The following is a 21,463-nucleotide window of genomic DNA, read 5'->3' on the forward strand; positions in this document are numbered from 1 at the left end:
TGGAAGAAGCCCCTTTCAAGCCCCTCAAGGCCAGTCAGGTAGAAGGGAGTTCACTTCCCCTCTACTTCTACCTAAGGAGTGACCCTTCACCTTCAGCTCCAGCCCTTGGGGGATAGGGAGCTCACCCTCTCCAAGCAGCCCAGGTCCACTGGCCAGCTCTGTGAGTTCTCTAAGCAAAGACTGAGCATGTGGTTGGCTGAGTTGTAGAGTGGATTCTGGGGGTCCCTGAGGTCCCTTCTAGCTTATAGGTCCTGTGATCCTAATGGACAGTCACATGCTCTTGCTCATTAAACTGAACTGAAAGTTCACTGTGATTCATCCCAGCTTGAGCTGCCACAAGAATCCTCCTGAATGCATAGCAGAAAAGATGGACGTCCAGGTATTGTTGGCAGACCTTTAGTAAGGGGGAACTTGGTCCCTCCAGAGGCAGCTTTGGGGCTGTTCTCACACAGATTTGGAGTTTTGCCTTTGGGAAGCCTAAAATGAGCATCTTTGCCTTACCCCTCCTTTCCCTGGGGGGCTCCTCCTTGGGCCCTCTGGGGCCAGCCCATCCAAAGCTAATCCCTCTTCCACATGGCCAGCCTTCGGATATTTGACAGTTATCATGTCCCACCCAGGTCATCTGTTCTCTGGGCTAAGCACTCCCAGTGCCTGTAACTGATCCCTACATTTCCGGCTCTTCTCGCTATAGCCCTACTTGTTCAAGAGTTTCCAGCCAGGCTTTCCAAAGGGCTGCCTCTTCTCACCCGGGCAATTTGTTCATTAATGATCTGCCACCCTCACATCCGCTCACCCTGCGGCAGCCCGTCCTTAACCTGGAATCACTGAATTTGGTTTTGTTTTTTGCCTTTATATTTGGATCATTGTATGTCAATAGCTTTGATTTCTCATGTAATCCTCTGTATTTTATTTGTGCATTTGAAAACATTCTTCTGAGAAGGGATCCATGGGCTTCCCACGAGACTGCTCTGGGAGTCTGTGGCTCAGGGTAGATGCTCCTGCTCTCAGCTTCAGGTCCCATTTCTGTCCTTCCCATTAACATAACTCTGTAGCTACGGGGACGATCATTATTACCCTGGAAAGCTCAGGGCAGCTATGTTTCTGCAGAGTGTAGCAGAAGGTAGTATTTCAAAAAGTACAGTGGAAATCTGAAGGGAGACCTGGTTTACAGGGAGATAGATCTGTGTGTGGCTTCAGGCATGGTCTGTGGGCGTCAGATCTGTAACAGACAGCTCAGCACCGTAAGTGCCTAGCCTAGGGGCACGTGGCAAGTCAGTGGAAGAGCCAAGACTCTAACCCAGTTCTCTGGACCCTCTGTTTGGGGTCCTCTTCATTACTCTGCCCCCAACACACACACGCACACACATACACACACACACACACACACACACACACTCACTCACTCTCTCTCTCTCTCTCTCTCTCTCTCTCTCTCTCTCTCTCTCTCTCTCTCCTCTCTCTCTCCCCCCCTCCCTCTTTCCCTCTCTCCCTCTCTCCCTCTCTCTCCACCCTCCCTGCCACCCTTCTTCCCTCCTTCTCCCTCTCCTGCCTGCTGGTCTCTCAGTCTTCTCAGTGGGTTTGCCTCTCTGTCTCTCTTTGCTTCTCGGTCCCTCTCTCACACTATGGAAAGGTTCCAGCTGACTCTGCCTCCATCTGGGAGAGAGCCCTGATTTGTGTGGTATGGTTGCAGCCTAGGGAGTTACACCCCAGCTTCCAGCGTGTCCTATAAGTCACCCATCAACATGTCCTTAGGAGAGAGCCTGCCACCAGGAATGAGGACGTGATGCGCCCTACCATTCTCTTGCTCAGACAACACTCGGGGTATCCCAGGTAGTTTGGGACAGCACATTTTCAGTAGGAGATTGATCTGCTGGATCAAGAGCAGAACCACTGAGATGGTCTAGCCTAGGTGAAGTTGCTTGAGGGAACCGAAGACTGGGAGCAAAGGGGAATCGCAGCATATTTGCAGCCCATGGGATCTTGGGACTCCATGCACCTCAGTGTCCTCATCTATAAAATGTGAAGGTTGAACCCAATGACTTTTAGAGGGCCTTCTGGATTTAAATCTATGGTTGTGTGATCACTGTCTTCAGGCATTTCAAGGGCCTTCCTATAGAAAAGGGATGAGCTTCCTCCTGCTTGGCTCTGGGAGCAGAACCAGAAGTGATGAGAGGAAGCTGCAAAGACGCCCATTTGGGCTGGAGGCCAAGCAAAGCTTTCTACCAACTGGAGCTGTCCCCACTCGGAATGGGTGGCCTGGGGAGGCAGCAGGACTCCCCTTCACTGGAGGCTTCAGGCTAGGACTCTGTGGGGGGGGGGTGGGGGAGGGCGTTGAGGAGGGTTCTTCTCCTGAGGCTGGGCTTGACCAGATGGCCTCTGAGGTCCCTTCTTAGTCAGCCATCCCCCAGTTCTCACCACTTACAATAGGATAGCTCTGCTACAGTTAAAAATCCAGCTGTAATTCTGTGGTCACCCTGGAATTCTAAGGCTCCGGAGAATGAGGGAGGCAGGGGGCCTCTGTGACAATCCCTTCAAACAGTTTACTTGCTGTCCTCCTCTTCTGTAATTGGAGGGTGGTAACCAAAGAGCCCTTGGTGATGCTCAGAAGCCGCCCCTTCAGAAGCAGCCCATCAGCAGCCCTGACTCCATCTAACAGACTCCAGTTGCTTCTGAGCTATGCAGCGGGGAAGGCCTGACTTATCAGGACTTATCTCTTTACTCCAGGGTGGAAGCACAGTCCAGAAATGGAATCAGGCAGCCACCCTGGCATTGACAAATAGTCTTGTGGCCCATTGTCATTATTAAGGAAGCCAGCTTCAAAGGGGTAGGGCCATTTTGGAAATGATTCCTGCCCTCTGAGGCTTGGAGGACCCTTGAAGATGATCTTAAGAAGGATTCGTTTGGATGAATTACACCTTCAAGACTCCGGATGGGGGCCCAATACTCTCCCTATAGCCTGAGGAACAGAGGAAGGACTTAACAGGTCTAGGCCCAGGGGGATCTGAATTAGAAGAACTAAAGGAGAATTAAGAGGATCTGACTGTATTTTGTCACCACTGTGAAAATGTGTGGGAGTAAAGGGGAATCTGAAGCTGCAACAGTCTGAATGCCTTATCTGGAACGTGAGGGGAATCCAATAACTCCAGGGATTCTCTCCACCCACAGGTTGCTTTGTGGCTACAGTTTGATGAGGCACGAGGTGTCTGACTAGTCGGTTCCTTGGCACTCACTGTAACTTTGACTAAAGAACCTGGTTTCAGCTCTGCAACAGGGAAGAACTTAATAACTGGAGTTGTCCAAAAGTTGGTACCTCAAAAGGTAGTGACCTTTTCATCATGAAGGTATGCAAGGGGAGGTGGGATGATGACCATCCCTCTGGAGGGGATTCCTGACCTAGGAAATGGATGCCTTCTGATCATTCTTACAGTTATGATACTCTGTGGGATCTCTGGAGGACATACTAGGTTCTTAGTCCTGTGCTTTCAACCACAGGGAATACTGAGCATTAAATATAATAACATATGAGTATGAGACATGGTCTCTTTCCTCTATATAGTCTGGTAAGGAAGACAGAAGTAAATAATAACTCTCACATGCATAGCACTCTCCTCCCAAGACTTCACTGAGAGAGATTGTTATCAGGAAGATCCATCCCCATATTGGAGATGAAGGAAACTGAGCCTTGGAGAAACAAAGTGACTAAGGTCATGTACCATTAAATTTAGAGGTGAAAAGGACATTGTTTTGTCCTTCATTTCAAAGAGAACCGATGACTTCACAGAGTGATGTCTTGACTCTCAAGTGTGCTGGATTTAAGTAAGGCAGAGTTGCACAAAGTCGTCAGCCCCATTCTCTCTCCCAGAATCATGCAAGTCCAATGTTAGGACAAAAGTCAAGGTGACTGGCAAGGGCCCTGGGATATGGTGGGTGACTTTGGCATCTTCATTGTCTGATCCCATTCTAAGCACTCCACAGTGCCTACTTCATCCACCTTCTTGGCCACTGGAACAAATTGTTCTTGTCAGCCCATTCCTCCAGGGAAAATCTTCCCATGCTTGGAGTAGACACCCTCTCCCCCCCCAACCCACCAATGGGTTTCAAGCCTGAAAAGGTCTAGTTTATGGGGGAGGAAGGGATCCAACTTGTTCATTTCTAGCAATGAATGGATGTCACAAAGAGACTGGGATTGTTTTCAAGAGAAAACTCTTTAAGTTGCAAAGAGACTGACCTACATCGATAGAAGTTTCTAGATCTGGACATTCCATATGTTGATGAAATCCCCAGGTCTAGACCCTAGCCCTATGAAATCAGATCCATTTGGAGTTGTTCTTGGAGCGCTAGCCAGCAGACATCTGGGAAGACACAGATACCAATGTTCATTTGGCAAAGATTTTTCATTCTGGCCAATCAGAAACATAGAATTGTAGAGTTGGAAAGGACCTGGGCAGTCATCTTGTCCACTATAGTATACCTGATATGGGGTCCTCCAGTCTTTCCTCAAAAGATCTACAAGGAAGGAGAGCCTGGTCTACTCTGGAACAGCTTCAATCTAGGGACCCCTTCTCAGAATAATGTTTTTAAATAATTGAAAGAAATGCTTACTTTCAGTTGGGGACTAATAAAAATAAAGATGTAATATTTTTTTCCATCCCAAGTTCATAGGTCCCCTGAAATCTACTTATCCTACCTCTTTTTTTGGGTCGGTGGGGGGAAATGTGCGTGGACCACAGAACCCGTGATATAGAAACTGTCTTCAAAGAGGATAGAGACTCTGTGAGATGGAGTTGAGGATGGATGACATTCCAAGTATGGGCATGGGGGAAAGCAAGCACAAAGATGAGAGAAAGAGAAGGTCATTTTGACTAGAGTGAAGAGAGAGGATTGTAGAGTAAATAAGGTGAGAAAGAGAGGATGGGGCCAGGTTGAAAAGGACTCTAAAAATCAAGTAGAGTTTATATGAGACAATTCCAGCTTTCTTATCATTACACCCAGCTGAGAGGAAAAGAAAAATCCCCTCTCCCCAAACTGTAATTTCTTCCTTGGTTCATTTCCTTGTATTTGGTCATGACCCCCTGGTTCCCCTTCCTAACCTTGTTAGCCAGGTCAGGGTTCTTCCTTCTCTCCCTCTACCAGGTTGGGTATAAGAGCATGACTCTTCTTTTCCCACTCACCACAAGGATAGTGCCTTGCTGCCTTCTGGTGAGAGGGGGTAATCTTACTTAATCCTCTCCTTGTCAGTCTTTGCTATCCTTCTGTTGACTTTACAAGAAAGTATAAGTTTGGGCCATTGTGGATGAAGCCAAGTTGGTGCTCACACAGGAGTCCTTCGCCCCAAAGAGTCCTTGTGAGATCACTGATGTCATCTCTGTCAAGTGCAGACAAGACTCCTCAGAACCTTTCAGACAATGAAAGGAGACTCAAGAAGGTTGCCCAACTGCCCTTCTTCCCCCACTTGGGACAGCCCCACTTCTGCAGAAGGCTTTTGTCTGACTTAAGGCCCACATGTTAAAGCTTTTTTCCTGGATTCCAGTCAACCCTACCCATCCCCAAGTCACACAAAGGCCAACAAGCCAATGCTAAGTGGAGGATAGAGGCAATCATCCAGGTGATTCAAGGCAACAAAAACAAAAAGGAAACCTCTCATTCAAAAGGCTTTGTTCTAAATTAGCTGAGGAATGCCTTTGGCTACTTGTTTTGCTTTGGCTGAGAAAATGAGGTCCAACTGTGCTTTCTGCTTATTCCCACTGAAGTAGTTACTTGGTTGGAGAGCTTGAGAGGGTGCTTGGGAGGTGTTTTTGTTTTGGTTAGTTACTGTGATTATGTTTCTTTGAGTTTAGGGCCAGGAATCATAGAACGTTGAATGTTGGACTTGGAACATCAGAGTTGGAAGGGTTCTTAGAACACAGAGTGTCAAAGATAGAAGGGCCCTTAGAACCTAGAATGTGAAAGCTGAAAGAATCTAGGACCTAGAATGTCGGAGTTGGGAAGGTCCTTAGAACATAGAACATAGAATATCAGTGTTAGGAGAATTCTTAGAACCTAGAATGTAAGATCTGGGAGGGTTCTTAGAACATGAAATGTAATACATGGGAGGGCCTTTGGAACACAATGTCAGAGCTGAAAGGGGCCTTGGAACCTAAGATGTCAGAGCTGACAGGACTTTTATTTTATTTTAAGTTTATTTATTTTTAGTTTTCAGCATTCACTTCCACAAGAGTTCAATTCCAGATTTTCTCCCCATCTCTCTCCTCCCCCCACCCCAAGACAGCATACATTCTGATTACCCCTTCCTTCAATCTGCCTCCCTTCTATCATAGCCCTCCCTTCTTTTATCCCCATCTCCTCTATTTTCTTGTAAGGCAAGATAGATTTCTATACCCCGTTACCTATATATCTTATTTCCCAGTTGCATGTAAAAACCATTTTTAATATTTGTTTTTAAACTTGGAGTTCCAGCTTCTCTCCCTTCCTCCCTCCCTCCCCACCTATCCCCACTGAGAAGGCAAGCAATTCAATATAGGTTATACATGCGTAGTTATGCAAAAGACTTCCATAAAAGTCATATTGTGAACTATATTTCCTTCCATCCTATCCTGCCCTCCCATTTATTCTATTCTCTCTTTTGATCCTATCCCACCTCAAAAATGTTTACTTCTAATTACCCCCCCATTTGCCCTCCCTTCTATCATGCCCCCCCTCCCCCCTGCTTATTCCCCTTCTCTCCTACTTTCCTGTAGTGTAAGATAGATTTTCATAGCAGATTGAGTGTGCATGTTATTCTTTCCTTAAACCAAATGTAATGAGAGTAAGGTTCACTTTTTCTCTCACCTCCCCCCTCTTCCCCTCCATTGAAAAAGCTTTTTCTTGCCTCTTTTATGTGAGAGATAATTTGCCTCATTCTATTTCTCCCTTTCTCCTCCCAATATGTTCCTCTCTCACCCCTTAATTTTATTTTTTTAGATATCATCCCTTCCTATCCAGTTCGCCCTGTGCCCTCTGTGTCTGTGTGTATAATCCCTCCAACTACCAAAATACTGAGAAAAGTCTCAAGAGTTATAAATATTATCTTTCCATGTAGGAATGTAAACAGTTCAACTTTAGTAAATTCCTTATGATTTCTTTCCTGTTTACCTTTTCATTCTTCTCTTAATTCTTGTGTTTGAAAGTCAAATTTTCTATTCAGCTCTGGTCTTTTCATCATGAATGTTTGAAAGTCCTCTATTTCATTGAATGACCATTTTTTCCCCTGAAGTATTATACTCAGTTTTGCTGGGCAGGTGATTCTTGGTTTTAATCCTAGCTCCTTTGACCTCTGGAATATCATATTCCAAGCTCTTTGATCCCTTAATGTAGAAGCTGCTAGATCTTGTTTGACCCTGGAATTTGGCTGCAATATTCTTAAGAGTTTTCCTTTGGGGATCTCTTTCAGGAGGCAATTGGTGGATTCTTTCAATATTTATTTTACCCTCTGGTTCTAGAATATCAGGGCAGAGTTCCTTAATAATTTCTTGAAAGATGATGTCTAGGCTCTTTTGTTGATCCTGGCTTTCAGGTAATCCCATAATTTTTAAATTGTCTCTCCTGGATCTATTTTCCAGGTCAGTTGTTTTTCCAGTGAGGTATTTTACATTGTCTGCTATTTTTTCATTCCTTCGGTTTTGTTTGATAATTCCTTGATTTCTCATAAAGTTATTAGCTTCCATCTTGTCCATTCTAACCTTTAAGGCATTATTTTCTTCAGTGAGCTTTTGGGCCTCCTTTTCCATCAGGCCAATTCTACTTTTTAGGGCATTCTTCTCCTCGTTGGCTTTTTGGATCTTTTGTCATTTGACTTAGTCTTTTTTTTACAGTGTTATTTTCTTCAGCATTTTTTTGAGTCTCCTTTAGCAAGCAGTTGACTCATTTTTCATGATTTTCTTGCATCACTCTCATTTCTCTTCCCAATATTTGCTCTGTTTCTCTTACTTGGTTTTCATAATCCTTTTTGAGTTCTTCCATGGCTTGAGACCAATTCATATTTTTCTTGGAGGCTTTGGATGGAGGAGCTTTGACTTCGTTGTCATCTGTATGCATGTTTTGGTCTTCCTTGTCACTAAAATAAGATTCTATAGTCTGATTCTTTTTCCTGCTTTTGCTCATTCCCCCAGCCATTTTTTCAAGGTAGTTCTCTGCTTCCAGTGGAGGGGGGATGAGGCAGGGTGTACTGTCAACTGCTGATTCTCCCACAATCTATGGGCCTAGATCTCCAGAAACAGCTGCTGCTGCTGCCCCTGCTGCTGCTGTGGCTGCCGAGAGTTCTTCCACCCCTTCCCTGCTCTGGGGTTGGGACTGACCGCTCCAGTCTTCCACACGGGTCCCACAGGCTTTTTCCATTGACTTTCCAATTTGTCCTCAGTGTTTTGGGGTTGTGAAGTTTGGAAACTGCCACAGGTACAAGAGATTCAGTCTCCCCAAGGCCTGTTCAAGTCCCATCTGTGCTGGTGTGGCCCATGCTAGACTGCTCCCAGCTGCCAGCTTGGTGCAATAGACACTTCCTAGCAATATTCCAGGCTGCCTTGTGCTGGAGATTTGCTTCACTCTGTCATTCTATGGGTTTTGTAGCTCTAGGATGTGTTTAGACCATTTTTTTTTTACAGGTACTTGGCTGGGCTTTGGGGAAACGCTCTAGAAAGACCTTGCTGTTACTCCACCATCTTGGCTCCGCCCCTTGGCAGGACTTTTAAAAGAGAGAAAGTTGGAGTTGGATGGGCTCTTAGATCACAGAATGTGAGAGATGGAAGATGGAACATTAGAACAGAGAATATTACAGTTGGATGACACCTTAGAACACAGTGCCTGTGCTGGGCAAGAACAGAAAACAGAGAATGTCAGAGCTGAGAAGGACTTAGAACATAAAACATGAAATGTGAAGAGCTATGAGGGACCCTAGAGAATAACTAACCCCGTGGCCTCATTTTATAGGTGAAGAAACTGAGACACATGTGACTTGCCTAAGATCACATAGTAAGTTGGTGGCAGAGCCAGTAACAGAAGAAGCTGGGTCATCCAACCTCCTAGTCTAGAACTCTTTCTCCATAAGCCCTCACCCTCTAGTTTTCTCCCTCTGAGCAAAGGACAATGGCCCCCCAAAAGGCCTTAAGAGCATTAACACTCTCAGCTGGTACAGTTTCTGTTAAGCTCTTTGGAACTTTTCTCTCTATAGAAGTGGTTTTTCCACCTCTTCTGAAACTCTGCTTCTAGGATCGCCACACCTGGTGGCACCTCCCTCCGTTTTTTGTTTTGGGTCGGGGAGGGGCTGGGATGTCAGGTACACCTAATAGGTGAGCCAGGCAGAAAACAAGTATCGCTCTCAGTAACCAAGGACTACAACCTTGATGCCATAAAGGAAAAACAAACATTTCTTAAGTGGGGGTGGGGTGGTGGGTGGGGTCGGCTCAGTTTTGTTCTCCTTTTTCCTCTCACATAATTTGCAGCTAGATAGGGGAGTGGATTCTCTTGCTCTTAACATCAAGATTGTCCTTATGAAGAGATAGAGGGGTGCCATCTGTGTTGTTACTCCAGGCCTTTAACCTTTGCAAAAACAAAAAAAAATACCCATCTCCCTTATCTACTGGTCATAGAGCAGGAACTTTTACCATTAGTGATTCATTCCTTTAGCTTGAGAAATTTCCCAAGGAGTCTTCTGTTAAAATATAAATACATTAATCTTTTAGATGAAGCCTTGTATAGTGAATAGAAGCCAAGAAGATTTAGGTTCAGATTCTGCTTTTGACATATACTTTATTTTGGAATTTTTATGGTCAACACAGTGCGTGGCACATGGCAAATATTTAATAAATACTTTTTTCATTCATTCTTTCAGACTAGATGTGTGACCATAGGCAAGTCACTTAAATTCTCAGTGCTCCTAGGCAACTCTTAAAAAGATCTCTAAGACTTTAAGTAACAGATGCATTGCCAAATTGCATGAGTGGCAGGAGGGAGTTTCTACACTGGAAATTGGCTATACCAATAAAAAGAAGTAGGAAAGCAGCTATTATTAGCCACTGACACTTTAGCATAAATCTTGAAAGACAGTCTCCTTTCTGACATATATCTTGGGAAGGGGGCAATGGGAGATTTTGATACGGCAGAGTAGATTTGAGGGAGGGATAATTTGGGACTCTGGGCCCAGAGTAGGCAACCTAGACAGAAGGTTTACTAAAAGGGACAAAAGTACACAGGAAGGTTAATGGGAGAGGCCTCTTGGATGAACTGTCTGCTCGGAAATGTTGCTTAAGGAGGACTAGCTGAAAATGGAATTGGAAAGAAATTATACCGGAGGAAACAACTTAACTCTATGGGTTAAAGAGAAGTTGGAAGCCACCTTGCAGATTACTACCAGCCCAAGTCATGTAACCAAGGATGGACTGATAAATGTTTAACAACCACTTCATCAGGGAAAAACATGTATACTTTTAAGTTTAACCTTTACTATTAACATTTGTTCCATCATTTTCTTTAGTCTAGACAATCCACAAAACAATGAAATGGGCACTGAAATGCTCATGCTGAATTTGAGCTGGCTCAGAGGGGTTCAACCCCCTCCAGCCTTCAGGCAGTGGATGGAATGCTGGATTGACTACTCAATTCTAGAGCTCCTTAAAAGACTAGAGCAAGACTCTAGCTCTTTCCTTAGGAATATTTGCTCAGTCCAAGAACTTTGTTTCTGGAATTTTCCCTTTCGATTCTGTGTGGGGCCTTGTCCTCTTTTTCTGCCCTGGCCATCCCCAGTACCCCACTCTTCTGTAACTTCCTTGCCTTTGCCTCTTTACTAAACCAGTCATTGGTGTTAGGAGAAACTTGGATGTTAGAGAACATAGATTCCAATTCTGATTCTGGCCTGCTGTGTGACATGGGGCAAGTTGATTGCTTTCTCCGAGCCTTGGTGTCTTCATCTGTAAAGTGCCCTTCAAGGTAGATGTGAGGAAATTGCTTTGTGAATTAATCATAAAGCACTCTAGAAACGTGAGGTCGTTTCATTCTGTTTTCCTCTCTTCTCTCCTTTCTTATTAAGGCAGATTGAGTGTTTTGGGAGTGAAGAGATCAGTGAGTAAATGCCCTTTTAAAAGTCACAGGCCTTTGGATACAGAAACGAAGGGGAAACTGTGTATGAGAGAAGAGGCGAGGAGGGCTCTACTTCCTCTTTTGAGGGTCTGACAGTCCCAATCTTGCATTGTGTGCCCCTGCCAAGACAGAGGCTGCTGTTGATATAGTCCTATGCTCTGTGGGGTCCAGACCTGGGATTTCTTTGTTTAAGGAAACACATACCATTGTAGGTCAGCACCTTCTTTTAGAGAATTTACTGAAAAATTAAGTCACTTGCCCAGGGCTACACACAGCCAGTTATGTGTCAGGGGCAGCACATGAACTCAGGTCCTCCCAGGTCTTCATTCACACATCCTACCCCCACCCTCCACAGATTGACCTCCTATCTACTGCCGCCTTTACTGCCACCTCTCAGAAAGTGCTATAGTGGAAAAGGCATGGGCATAGAATCAGGAGAGAGTTGGAGTCCTAGCGCTGACACTGAGTGACCCTGGGTAAGTCACTTAAACTCCATGGGCCTTAGTTTCCTTGTTTATAAAATGAAGGCATTTGGCTGAATTTCTGAGGTCTTCTCCATCTCTAAATTGGTCATAAGCTAACCATATTTGCACCACCTCTAAGGTCCCTTTTAGCCTCATCTTCCAGGGAGAGAAGACTCTTTTAAGGGTAGTGTTTTAGTCACACAACTTGGAGTGAGCCTATTGGAGAGCCATCCAAAACGTAAATTATTCATAAACTGATAAAAAGAGTTAGTTCTTTAAAGTTCACAGAGTTCTCTTCCTTCTTTTTCTTTTCCCTCCAGACTGGGACCAAGAAAGAGACTGAGAGACAGACTGATGGAGTGTACGTATACATACATACACTCCTTTTCCCCTAAGGAATCTTAGGTTTCCAGTCCTAATTTGCTTGGGCCAACCCTTTCCTAAGAAATTATACAAAGATAACCCTAAGCCCAGTCCTGAACTGATTATTCCACATGAACTGGTGAGAGGAAATTGGCTTCCCCTACCTCCCAAGCAGGGCTTAGGACCCACTGACATTATTTAGCTGAACATACCTGGACTTAAGTGTCTGTTCATTTGACTCCTTGGATGAGGGACTCAGAAGGTCAGAGTTGGAAAGATCCTGAGAGTATAAATGTTAGAGCAGAAGGGACCTTCACGTATAGAATGCTACAGCTGAGAGGACCCAGAAAGCACAGAATGTCAGAGCTGGGAGGGCCCTTAGAACACAGAATGTCTGAGCTGGGAGGACCCCAAGAACCCCTCTCATTTTATAAATGAAAAAACTGAGGACCAGAGCTGTTCCTCACGCAGATGGCAAAAGTAGCAGAGGCCGAATTTGAATTCACGTCCTCTGACTCTAAGACACGTGACTGATATGGATCTGGGAGAGACCTTAGAGATCATCTAACCAGACCTTCTTAACCTTGACAGATGCGGAAACTGAGGCATAGAGATTAAATCACTTGACCAGTGTCCCAAATGTAAGGTGGCAAAAGCCAGAATTCACACTCAGGTCCATTTCATCCCACTTCTCTATACCTAGTACTGCACCATGTTGCTCCTTCACCAACAAAACCAAGCCAGACCTTGTTGTCTCTTAGTTGCATTGAAGGAAAAAGAGTTTCTTGTTGCCCATCCTGTGCCCTTTATTTAAAATTATTGTGGGTTAGGGGTTTGAGAGCTGCCCAGGCTGATTTAGCAGAATCTGATCCTTTGTTCCTGTGGTCTAACAGGTAGCTAGGTGCCGTAGCGGACAAGGGCTAGGCCTGGAGTCGGGATGATTTGAGTTCAAATCCATTCTCAGACACTTAACTGTGTGACCCTGGGCAAATCACTAACTTCTGTCTGCCTCAGTTTCCCCAACAGTAAAATGGTGATCTTAATAACAGCACATATTTGCAGGGTTAGTGTGAAGATCAAATCAGATAATAATTGTGAAGTGCCTGACGCATAGTGGGCACTATAAATGCTTATTTCCCCTTCCCCCATTCTCACAATCCTTTTTTCCTGACCTGTCCTTTTCTGAGGGAGTGTATGGGGCTGTGTGTGTGTGTGTGTGTGTGTGTGTGTGTGTGTGTGTGTGTGTGATAAATTACATAGAATTCTTTTCTGTGATACTTAGCTCACCAAAGTTATTTGTTGACTTAGTTTCAAAGTTCTTCCAAAAATGGGCAAAAGATAAAGATCCTATTCTTTTGAGGTAGAAAGGGACCTTAGAGGTCATCTGTCCCAATCTTCTCATTTAGAGATGAAGAAACTGTGGTTCAGGGAACACAAGTGATTTGTAGAAGGTCATTTACTTTGAGTCATGCGATCATAGCACTGGGGCTGGAGAGGACTTCAAAGACTATCTAATTCAATCGTCTTTTTACAGCCAAGGAAACTGAGGCCCAGAAAGTCTAAGTGACTGGCCTCATCCAGGTGGTAAAAACCAGTGTTCTTCTGAGCTAGCTCAGATTTATCTCAGGTCCGTCAACTCCAGGGTCCATTCTACTTAATGTGCTGCTTCCGTTGTCCCTCAATTTAAAAGTCATGAATTTAAACAAAAAGGTTTAGCCTTCTATGAGCTTCCTGGAACTCATAGATTGGACCACTATAGGTCCCTGCCCAAGCTCCACTCAGTAGCTATATTTTTGACCCTCCTGGCTCCGAGTGAATATCAGTAGTAACTGTTTCTCTTTTAAGCAGCAAGCCTGAGGGTCTTCCCCTCCCAGTTTGATTTTTTTTTTAATTAAAGGGGCCATCCCTTGATTCACTTTTTAAAGAGACCTATTCACTGAATGGGCATTACCTCACTCAAAATGAGAACCTGAAAAGGCCCTTAGCCTGAAAGGGCCAGAGTCTCCCATTGCAACCTGGGCCATCTCCACTCTTCCTGATGAATATCAGGCAGCTGGACCCAGATGATTCTGGAGGAGAAGGTGAGGCTGGTGACCTTGCACAGCCCTCCCTCACTCAAAACAAAGTGCAAGTGCAAGTCATGTCACCATCTCTCTGATGTCATGATCCTCTTCAAAAATAAAGGACAAACATACAACAATGTGGCTCTCAGGAAAAATCAGAGAGTGATGCTGCATATTGCACACCCAGGTCAGGGGACAGAATCTTGAGTATTGTCAATTCAGTAAGTGTGATGAGGGCCTGGGCTTTCTCCTCAGACCAGGAAGATGTTATTTCCACTTGAGTAGACTGGAACAGCTGAGTGTGGCTTCCCACAAGCCTAGAGAGGATTCTTTCCTCTCCTCTGTCTCTTAGAATCTTTTGTGGTTCAGTCATTTTTCAGTCTTGTCCAACTCTTTGTGACCCCATTTGGGGTTTTCCAGAGACACTGGATTGGTTTTCTATTTCCTTTTCCAGTTTATTTTATAGATGAAGAAACTGAGGCAAACAGGGTTAAGTGACTTGCTCAGGGTCACACAGCCAGTGTCTGAGGCCAGATTTGACTTCACCTTCTTGACTCCAAGTCCAACACTCTATCCACTACCCCACCCAACTGCCCACCTAGCTTAGAATCTTTCCCTTCCTTCAACAAATGCCCAGTTCGTGTCTCCTTTTAAAAGAGGTCATTCCCCATCTCCCCAGTTACTACTGTTCTCCCTACAGAAATTGCTGTGTGTGTGTTTGTGTGTGTGTGTGCATTATTCACAGTTGGAAGTCCAGTCCTTTAAAGGGAGGGCTTGTTTCATTTTTGTCTTTGTTTTGCCCAGGGCTTAGCACAGTACAGAGTAGGTGTGTGACAAATGAACAAATGTGGAGGGATGAATGAATGGATGGATGGATGGATGGATGGACGGATGAATGGTGGATGAGGATGAGCTCCATAGAAATCTCCCTGTGTTGGGAGAGAAGGGAAGAGCAAGGTTGACGGGAAGCTATTTGATATAAACCGAACTGACTCTGTGGACTCAGATCTCAGTGACCTGGAATTAAAACGAAGATCAAATTTGGTGCCATCTTTGGGCTCCAGCTCATTCATTACAGTGGGATTGAGGTAGAAGCTTTCTAAGGTCCATTTCAGCTTTGGCCTTCTGAGCCTAGGAGTAGATAAAAAGCAGGTTGGCTTTGGAATCAGGATGGCTTTGAATCCTGTCTAGGACATTTATGACAAATCTCACTGTATCATACAGTTAGGGTTGTAAAGGACCTGAGAGGCTGATAGACTTAGCTCCCTCTTTTTATACATGAGGCTGAAACACAAAGATGCGGTTTGTCCAGTGTCAGCTAGTATCTAAGGTGAAATTTTAGCTCAGGCCTTCCTGATTCCAAGGATAGTGCTCTGTCCACTACACAGGGAGGCAGCTAGATGGCTCAAGAAGATCCTAGCTCAAGCCCTGCATCAGATACTTACTCCCTGTGTGACTGTGGGCAAGTCATTTAACCTCTGTCTGCCTCAGTTTCCTCATCTGTAATATGGGGATAATAATAGCACCTACCTTCCAGTGTTGCTGTGAGAATCAAATAAGATAATATTTGTAAAGCATTTCATTTTTCTTACTTTTGCATGGCAAATATCTTTTAAATAATATTTAATATGTTGCATATTAATGTTATATATCACCATACATTATGAATATGTTATACAGTAATACTATTATATGTTTTAAATGCAATTTATTATAATTATTTTCCCCATTACATGTAAAACATTTTTAAATATTTTTTTCAAGTTTTGAGTTCCAAAGTCTCTTCCTCCCTCTTTTCCTCCCTCCCTGGAGATAGTAAGCAGTCTGATATAGGCTATATGTACCATCAAGGCATTGTGCTTTTTGAACCTTAAAGCATTATGGAAATGTTTGCGCCTATCATTATTGGTACTTATGCCTTACTTGCTGGTTTCCATTTCCTCATCTATAAAATGGAAATAAAGGCACCTACTTTTCAGGACATTTGTAAGCACTGAGTAAAATGACGCCTTCGTGGTTTTGAAATTCTCTAGAAATGTCAACTGTTATAACTATTTTTATCATTTATGACAGCTATTCAAAGATCTCATGACTCAGTTAACGGGAATTGCCTGGTAGGTCCATCACTGAGGTGGTATTCCCCCAGCTACCATGAGGAAGGATACTGGGTAAATGACCACTGGGAATACCCAAATGCTTTTTCCCTTTCTAGGAGAAACTTGAACAGGCTGAAAGTCTTAAATATACCTACCCCATCTTGCCCCAATGCAAAAAAAAAAAAAAGAGAGATGGAGATCAGTTAGTCATTTCCGCGCATTGTTCTTATTTCCTCCAGTGTTACTCCGAGAAGAGGTATCTCAGCTGCAAGACGAGGTTCATCTCCTCCGGCAGATGAAGGAAATGCTCACGAAGGACCTAGAAGAGTCTCATGGAAGCAAATCCACGGAGATTCTCTCAGCCACCGAGCTCAAAGTCCAGCTGGCCCAGAAGGAGCAGGAGCTAGCCAGAGCCAAAGAAGCCCTCCTGGGTGAGTGACATGCACTGGATGCCCCCTTTGACGACTGGGTTCCCTTCCTCAGTGAACTCTTCAGCTGCCCACCCATATGGGCAGTCCTAAAGGAAGCAGACAGACAGACAAGGAATTTCAGGGCTGGGGTGGGAGATGGCATGGACAGGGCATGATGCTCTGACCAGAGAAAGTCTGGAAGAGGTGAGGAGTCCAAAGAAAGGCTCCAAGGCAGAATTGGGGTGGAATGGTATGCTGTAGCTTGAACTTGCATGACTGCAAGGAACCCTCTAGCTCTCCCGAGGAGCGGGACATGGGGTCTCATCTGAGCAATTGCTGGAATAGATTTTATATTGTCCCCACTTTCTCAAGGAATAAGTCTACTTGAGTATTGATGCACTAGACAGAGCTGAAACTAAGGTAGGGCAATTAAGCCTTTGTCCCAAAGGCTCCGAAAGCACTTGTACTGTTTTAGTATCATAACCACAACAGACCTCATAGATCAAGCATTTATTAAGTTCTTACTGTGTGCCAGGCATTGTACTGTCATTACCATTATTGTTATCCCACCTAACTAGTTAAAACTGGATGCTAACTAGGTGGTGCATCAGAGTGGGCTCTTGCCCTGCCTCGTGCCCTGTTTCTTCCCCGCAGCAGCAGCCTCACCTTGGCATCCTTATTACATGATGTCACCTCCTCTCTCCACTATGTTTTGGTCTTATTTCCCTCTTTTTTCCCACCCCGTCCCAGCCAGTGCGTCCCTCTCAGGGGCTTGACTTCTGCTCTCCCACTGGGATCCACCGTTTATCATCCCAAGATACTTGAGCTATTCTTTGCTTGGCACATTTTTTCAATTACTTTGCTTCACTACCATCATCCATTTGGAGGGAAAAAATCCGATATTTCAATATCCTTTCTAAGTATGGGGTTCAGAAATAGATGTGGTCATCTAGATGAGTAATCTGAGCAAGGCACAGAAAAACAAGGCAATCATGTCCATTTCTTTGTATAATGGGACTTCATGCCATCAAGGGTCATGTGACTTTTGGGGGCTGTGCTATCTCATCATTGGCTTGTATTGCGTTTCAATCTAGTCACTTCACCCAGACCCTCTAACATCAAGTCTTTTTCACACGATCTATTATCTAACCAAGTCCTCTCCCATGTTGTACAAGTACTGTTGAGTATTTGGGCCCAAGCTTAGGACTTTATATTTATTCCTGTTCAGTTTCCTTGTTTTATGTTAGCCCCTCGTTCCAGCCTAGTGAGACTGCCACTCCACATGTTAGTTATCCCTCCCACCTCTGCATTGTCTGCTGATTTTATCCCTGCTAGAGAACTATTAAAAACTTGTGGCCCTGTCCAACTGAAAATACTTTTTCTCCACAATCTTATGCAGATCCTTGCTGGGCCTTTTTGTATTTCAGCCTTCCCTTAGTTCTAGGATAGTCTCCACTAACAAGCAGCGAAAGCATCCCTTGCTGGAAACACTCAAGACTAGTCTGAGCAGAGCCCCAGAGACTCTCCCACAGGGGAAATGCTGGCTGGCACTGGGTGGGGTGAGCTAGCAGGCTCTGCTCCCTGAGCTCTGAGCCTCCAGAGTGTAGGGGCTGAGACAGGCGTCAGCCAAGTGCTTGTTTTCACAACTTTTCCCAGCATTGATTCCAGAGACCGCAAAACCTCTCTGTGGAATTAACCTCAGAAAGCACCTCAGCCCCATTCTCCCCCTCCCAGGTCTGTACCAGCATGCCCTGTGGAGCTGGAAAGAGGAGAAAGTCCTTGTTCCCTGGACTCTTCCTGGAAAGTAAGGGAATGGGGAAAGGGAGGCGGCAGAGCCTAGCCAGCTAACCTAAACACATGAGGTGCTCCCCAGTGTAGAATTATAAAGTTTATAAAGTTTAGAGTTATGAAGCTTAGTCCAAATCCACTTATCAGGGGATCACACTGAAGAGTTCCAGGGGGTCACTTGAGGGCACCATGTGATGTCCTAACAGAGCACTGGATCTAAAGGAACCTGGGTTCAGATTCTGGTTCTGCTACTTGGTACCTCTGTGACCTTGGTTAAGTTATTCAACCACCCTGGCACTGTGGTTTTCACAAGAACTCAGAAGGGTATAAGGGAAAGAGCAGTTCATCTGGAGTCTGGAATCCTGGGTTCAAGTTCTGACACTTCTAGTTACTAGAGCTGTTAAACCTTGGACAAGTCACTTCATCTCTCTTGCCTCAGTTTTCCCATCTATAAATTGAAAGAGGGTGTGGTGTTAGACTATATGGCTTTGGAGCGCCTTCCAGATTTGTGTGAAGTTGGATTTCATGAAGCTGATGCCCAAAGAGATCCAAGATCATACAGCTACTTAGTAGCGAGTCAGGATTCAAACCCAGTTCCCTTGTCTGTAAGCTCACTGCTATTTCCAAAAACCTTTTTGCCTGTCAGCAGATGGGATGTCTGGCATCAACTCAGTTCCACAGCAGGGAATGGGAACCCAGCCCAGGGATTGAGGTGCAGGGACAGGATTTTCTGCTTTAAGATAGTATGGAAAGGAAGAAGGTTGGCCCTTTCCCAGAAGAACTCAGGTATGCAGGAAGGACTTAGGCACTGGGGGTGGGGCAGAGGAAAATAAGTCAGGTTGAGGTGGGATCACAGAAAACACCTTAAGAGCCTGATTACTGAGGCCCAGCCACAAAACTAGAGTAAAACCAACAACTGAGGCTTGGCTACAAAGCCAGAGCAGGACGATTAATGAAGTTGACTTAATCTAGCACCAGCTTGGAAAATCTACAATTTACTTTCTGTATGACAGGTAGTACAAGAGCTGTGGTTTCTCCCCATTTTACAGAGCAGTTGACCGAGTCTCCTGGGAATTGAAGTGATTCAATCAAGGGACTTGAGGTCTCTTGGCTCTAAGGCCAGCACGGATTCCAATCTTATTACCACATTGACTATGTCATCATAGTCATGAAGACCAACTGAGCTAAGAGTGACCCAAGGCTCCCTGAATTCTCATCTGGGAACAGGGCTAGCCTCAGAGTCTAGGGTGGGGTTGGCCCTATAGGTAAGAATTGAGAGGCTAGATAGCTTCAGTGGAAGCCAAGCAGATAGTAATTAAATTACATCCTAAGTTCTCTATTTATTCATCCTTTAAGCTTCTCTCTAAAGAAATTATAGATCTAGAACCATCAGCTGAGATTTGGAAAGGACTTTAAAGGTCATCTAGTCTTCTTTTTACTAGAAGTTTTACCAGATGGGAAAACTGAGGCCAAGAGAGGTAAGGTTACCTATCTAAAGTCCTGCCAGTACGAAGTAGCAGTCAGGATTCGATCTCAGGTAGCCCAAAGCATGATCACAGTCCTTGCTCTTCTAATACAAACAGAATTCTTGGCATGGAAAAGTATGTTACTTTGCCCTCTGGCTGTCCAGAAAACCAGTGTCTGGAGATCATATGTAAGACTTCAGGTTCCAGATGTAGTAGTAATCACCATGATATTATCTTTCCTCTCTCCAATGATGAAATCACAAGTTTGGTTCTTTAAAGAAACTGATAGTTGTCAAAGCCACATAAAAATTCTTTGCCCCCATCATAACAAATCTGTAAAATAGCTATTATTCCTTTTACCTGTCAAGGAGAGATAAGATATAGAGGACTTCAGATTCTAGCCTTAATACACGCTGACTGTATGGCCCTGGGCAAATCCCTTAACCCCTCAGTGCTCTTGACAACTTTCTAGGACCAGTAGATTCAGACAGAATGCTGATCTGTACTAGAGGAGGGCATTTCCATACTGGGAATTCCCAACATGTACAAAATCACAGACCTGGGAATTCCCCCCCTCCAAAAATAAAAATCTCCATTTATCCAAGGAGAACTCTAAAATGAGGGGACTGAACTAGGTGAACTAGCTGTCTTCTAAGGTTACTTTAAGGCCCTTAGTCTTTGAGCATGTATGATCTATCTGGGTCTTGGTTTCCCCAACAGTAAGAAGTAGATTGGACTAGATGAAATTAAATGACTAATCTAAGGTCATACAACAAAATCAGCCAAAAAGCAGGTGTAGAAGAGTCATTGTAATTAGTAAGAATTATTATAATTGACATTTTCCCGAACTCTCAACTCCCTATTCCCCTTTTTCATGATGATGATAGCCCCTGACATTTCTATAGCACCTACTATGTGCTATGCACTGTGCTAAGTACTTTACACTTTTCATCTTGTTTGAGTCCACTTTTCATCTTGTTTGAGTCTCACAACCTTAGGAGGTAGGTGCTGCCACTGTTCTCATTTTACAGGTGAGGAAACTGAAGCAAACAGATTAAATGATTTTCCCAGGACCATGTAGCTAGTAAGTGTCTGAGGCTGGATTTGAATTCAGGTCTTCCTGTGCTGTCTCTACTGTCCATTATTCCCATTTTGTAGATGACGAAATGAGTGATCAGAAAGCTCAGGCCACTTGTCCAGTAACCCATACCTGGTAAGTGGCAGATTGGGACCTAGGCCTTCTGATGACTCGTTCGGTATGCTTGTCATCTCACCTCAGCTAGGGCCCTGGGGAGGGTCAGGCTAAGGCAGAGATGAGGCTTGTTCCCTCTAGTTGAGGATGTTTGCTATGGGTTGTTGAATGAGAGCTGAAGGTTCCCCAGAAGGACTGTCTAGGTGGCAGTACCCTTTCTTTCTTTGTTGTGCTACCACTAGTGCCCAATGCCTGGCCCCTGACTTGGGAAAGATCCTTTAAAAATGCTTATTGATCATTGATCTAGTTCAACTCCCTGTTTTTACAATGAAGGAAACTGAGACCCAGAAAAATAAAGTGATTTGCTGAAAGCTCACAGCTTTCAGCTAGGAAATGGGCAGATACAGGATTTGAACCTAAGTGCTCAGAATCTGAATCCAGAGCTCTTTCTACTGCCCTATATCAGGGTCAGTGTTGTATTGGGATGAGTGCTGTGGGGTCCAGCTGAGCCCCAG

General features: G+C 44.5%; 1 protein-coding gene across 2 annotated transcripts in view; it reads left to right on the top strand.

Moving 5' to 3' along the window:
• Positions 1–21,463, top strand: part of KAZN (kazrin, periplakin interacting protein) — a 1,379,110-nt gene that overhangs the window by 1,200,690 nt on the left and 156,957 nt on the right. For both annotated transcript variants that reach the window (XM_072608938.1, XM_072608937.1), the window contains one exon: positions 16,332–16,523. In XM_072608938.1, coding sequence (XP_072465039.1) covers positions 16,332–16,523 — 192 coding nt within the window. The remainder of the gene's footprint in view (positions 1–16,331; positions 16,524–21,463) is intronic.

Source organism: Notamacropus eugenii, chromosome 5, assembly GCF_028372415.1.
Source record: "Notamacropus eugenii isolate mMacEug1 chromosome 5, mMacEug1.pri_v2, whole genome shotgun sequence".
Taxonomy (NCBI): domain Eukaryota; kingdom Metazoa; phylum Chordata; class Mammalia; order Diprotodontia; family Macropodidae; genus Notamacropus; species Notamacropus eugenii.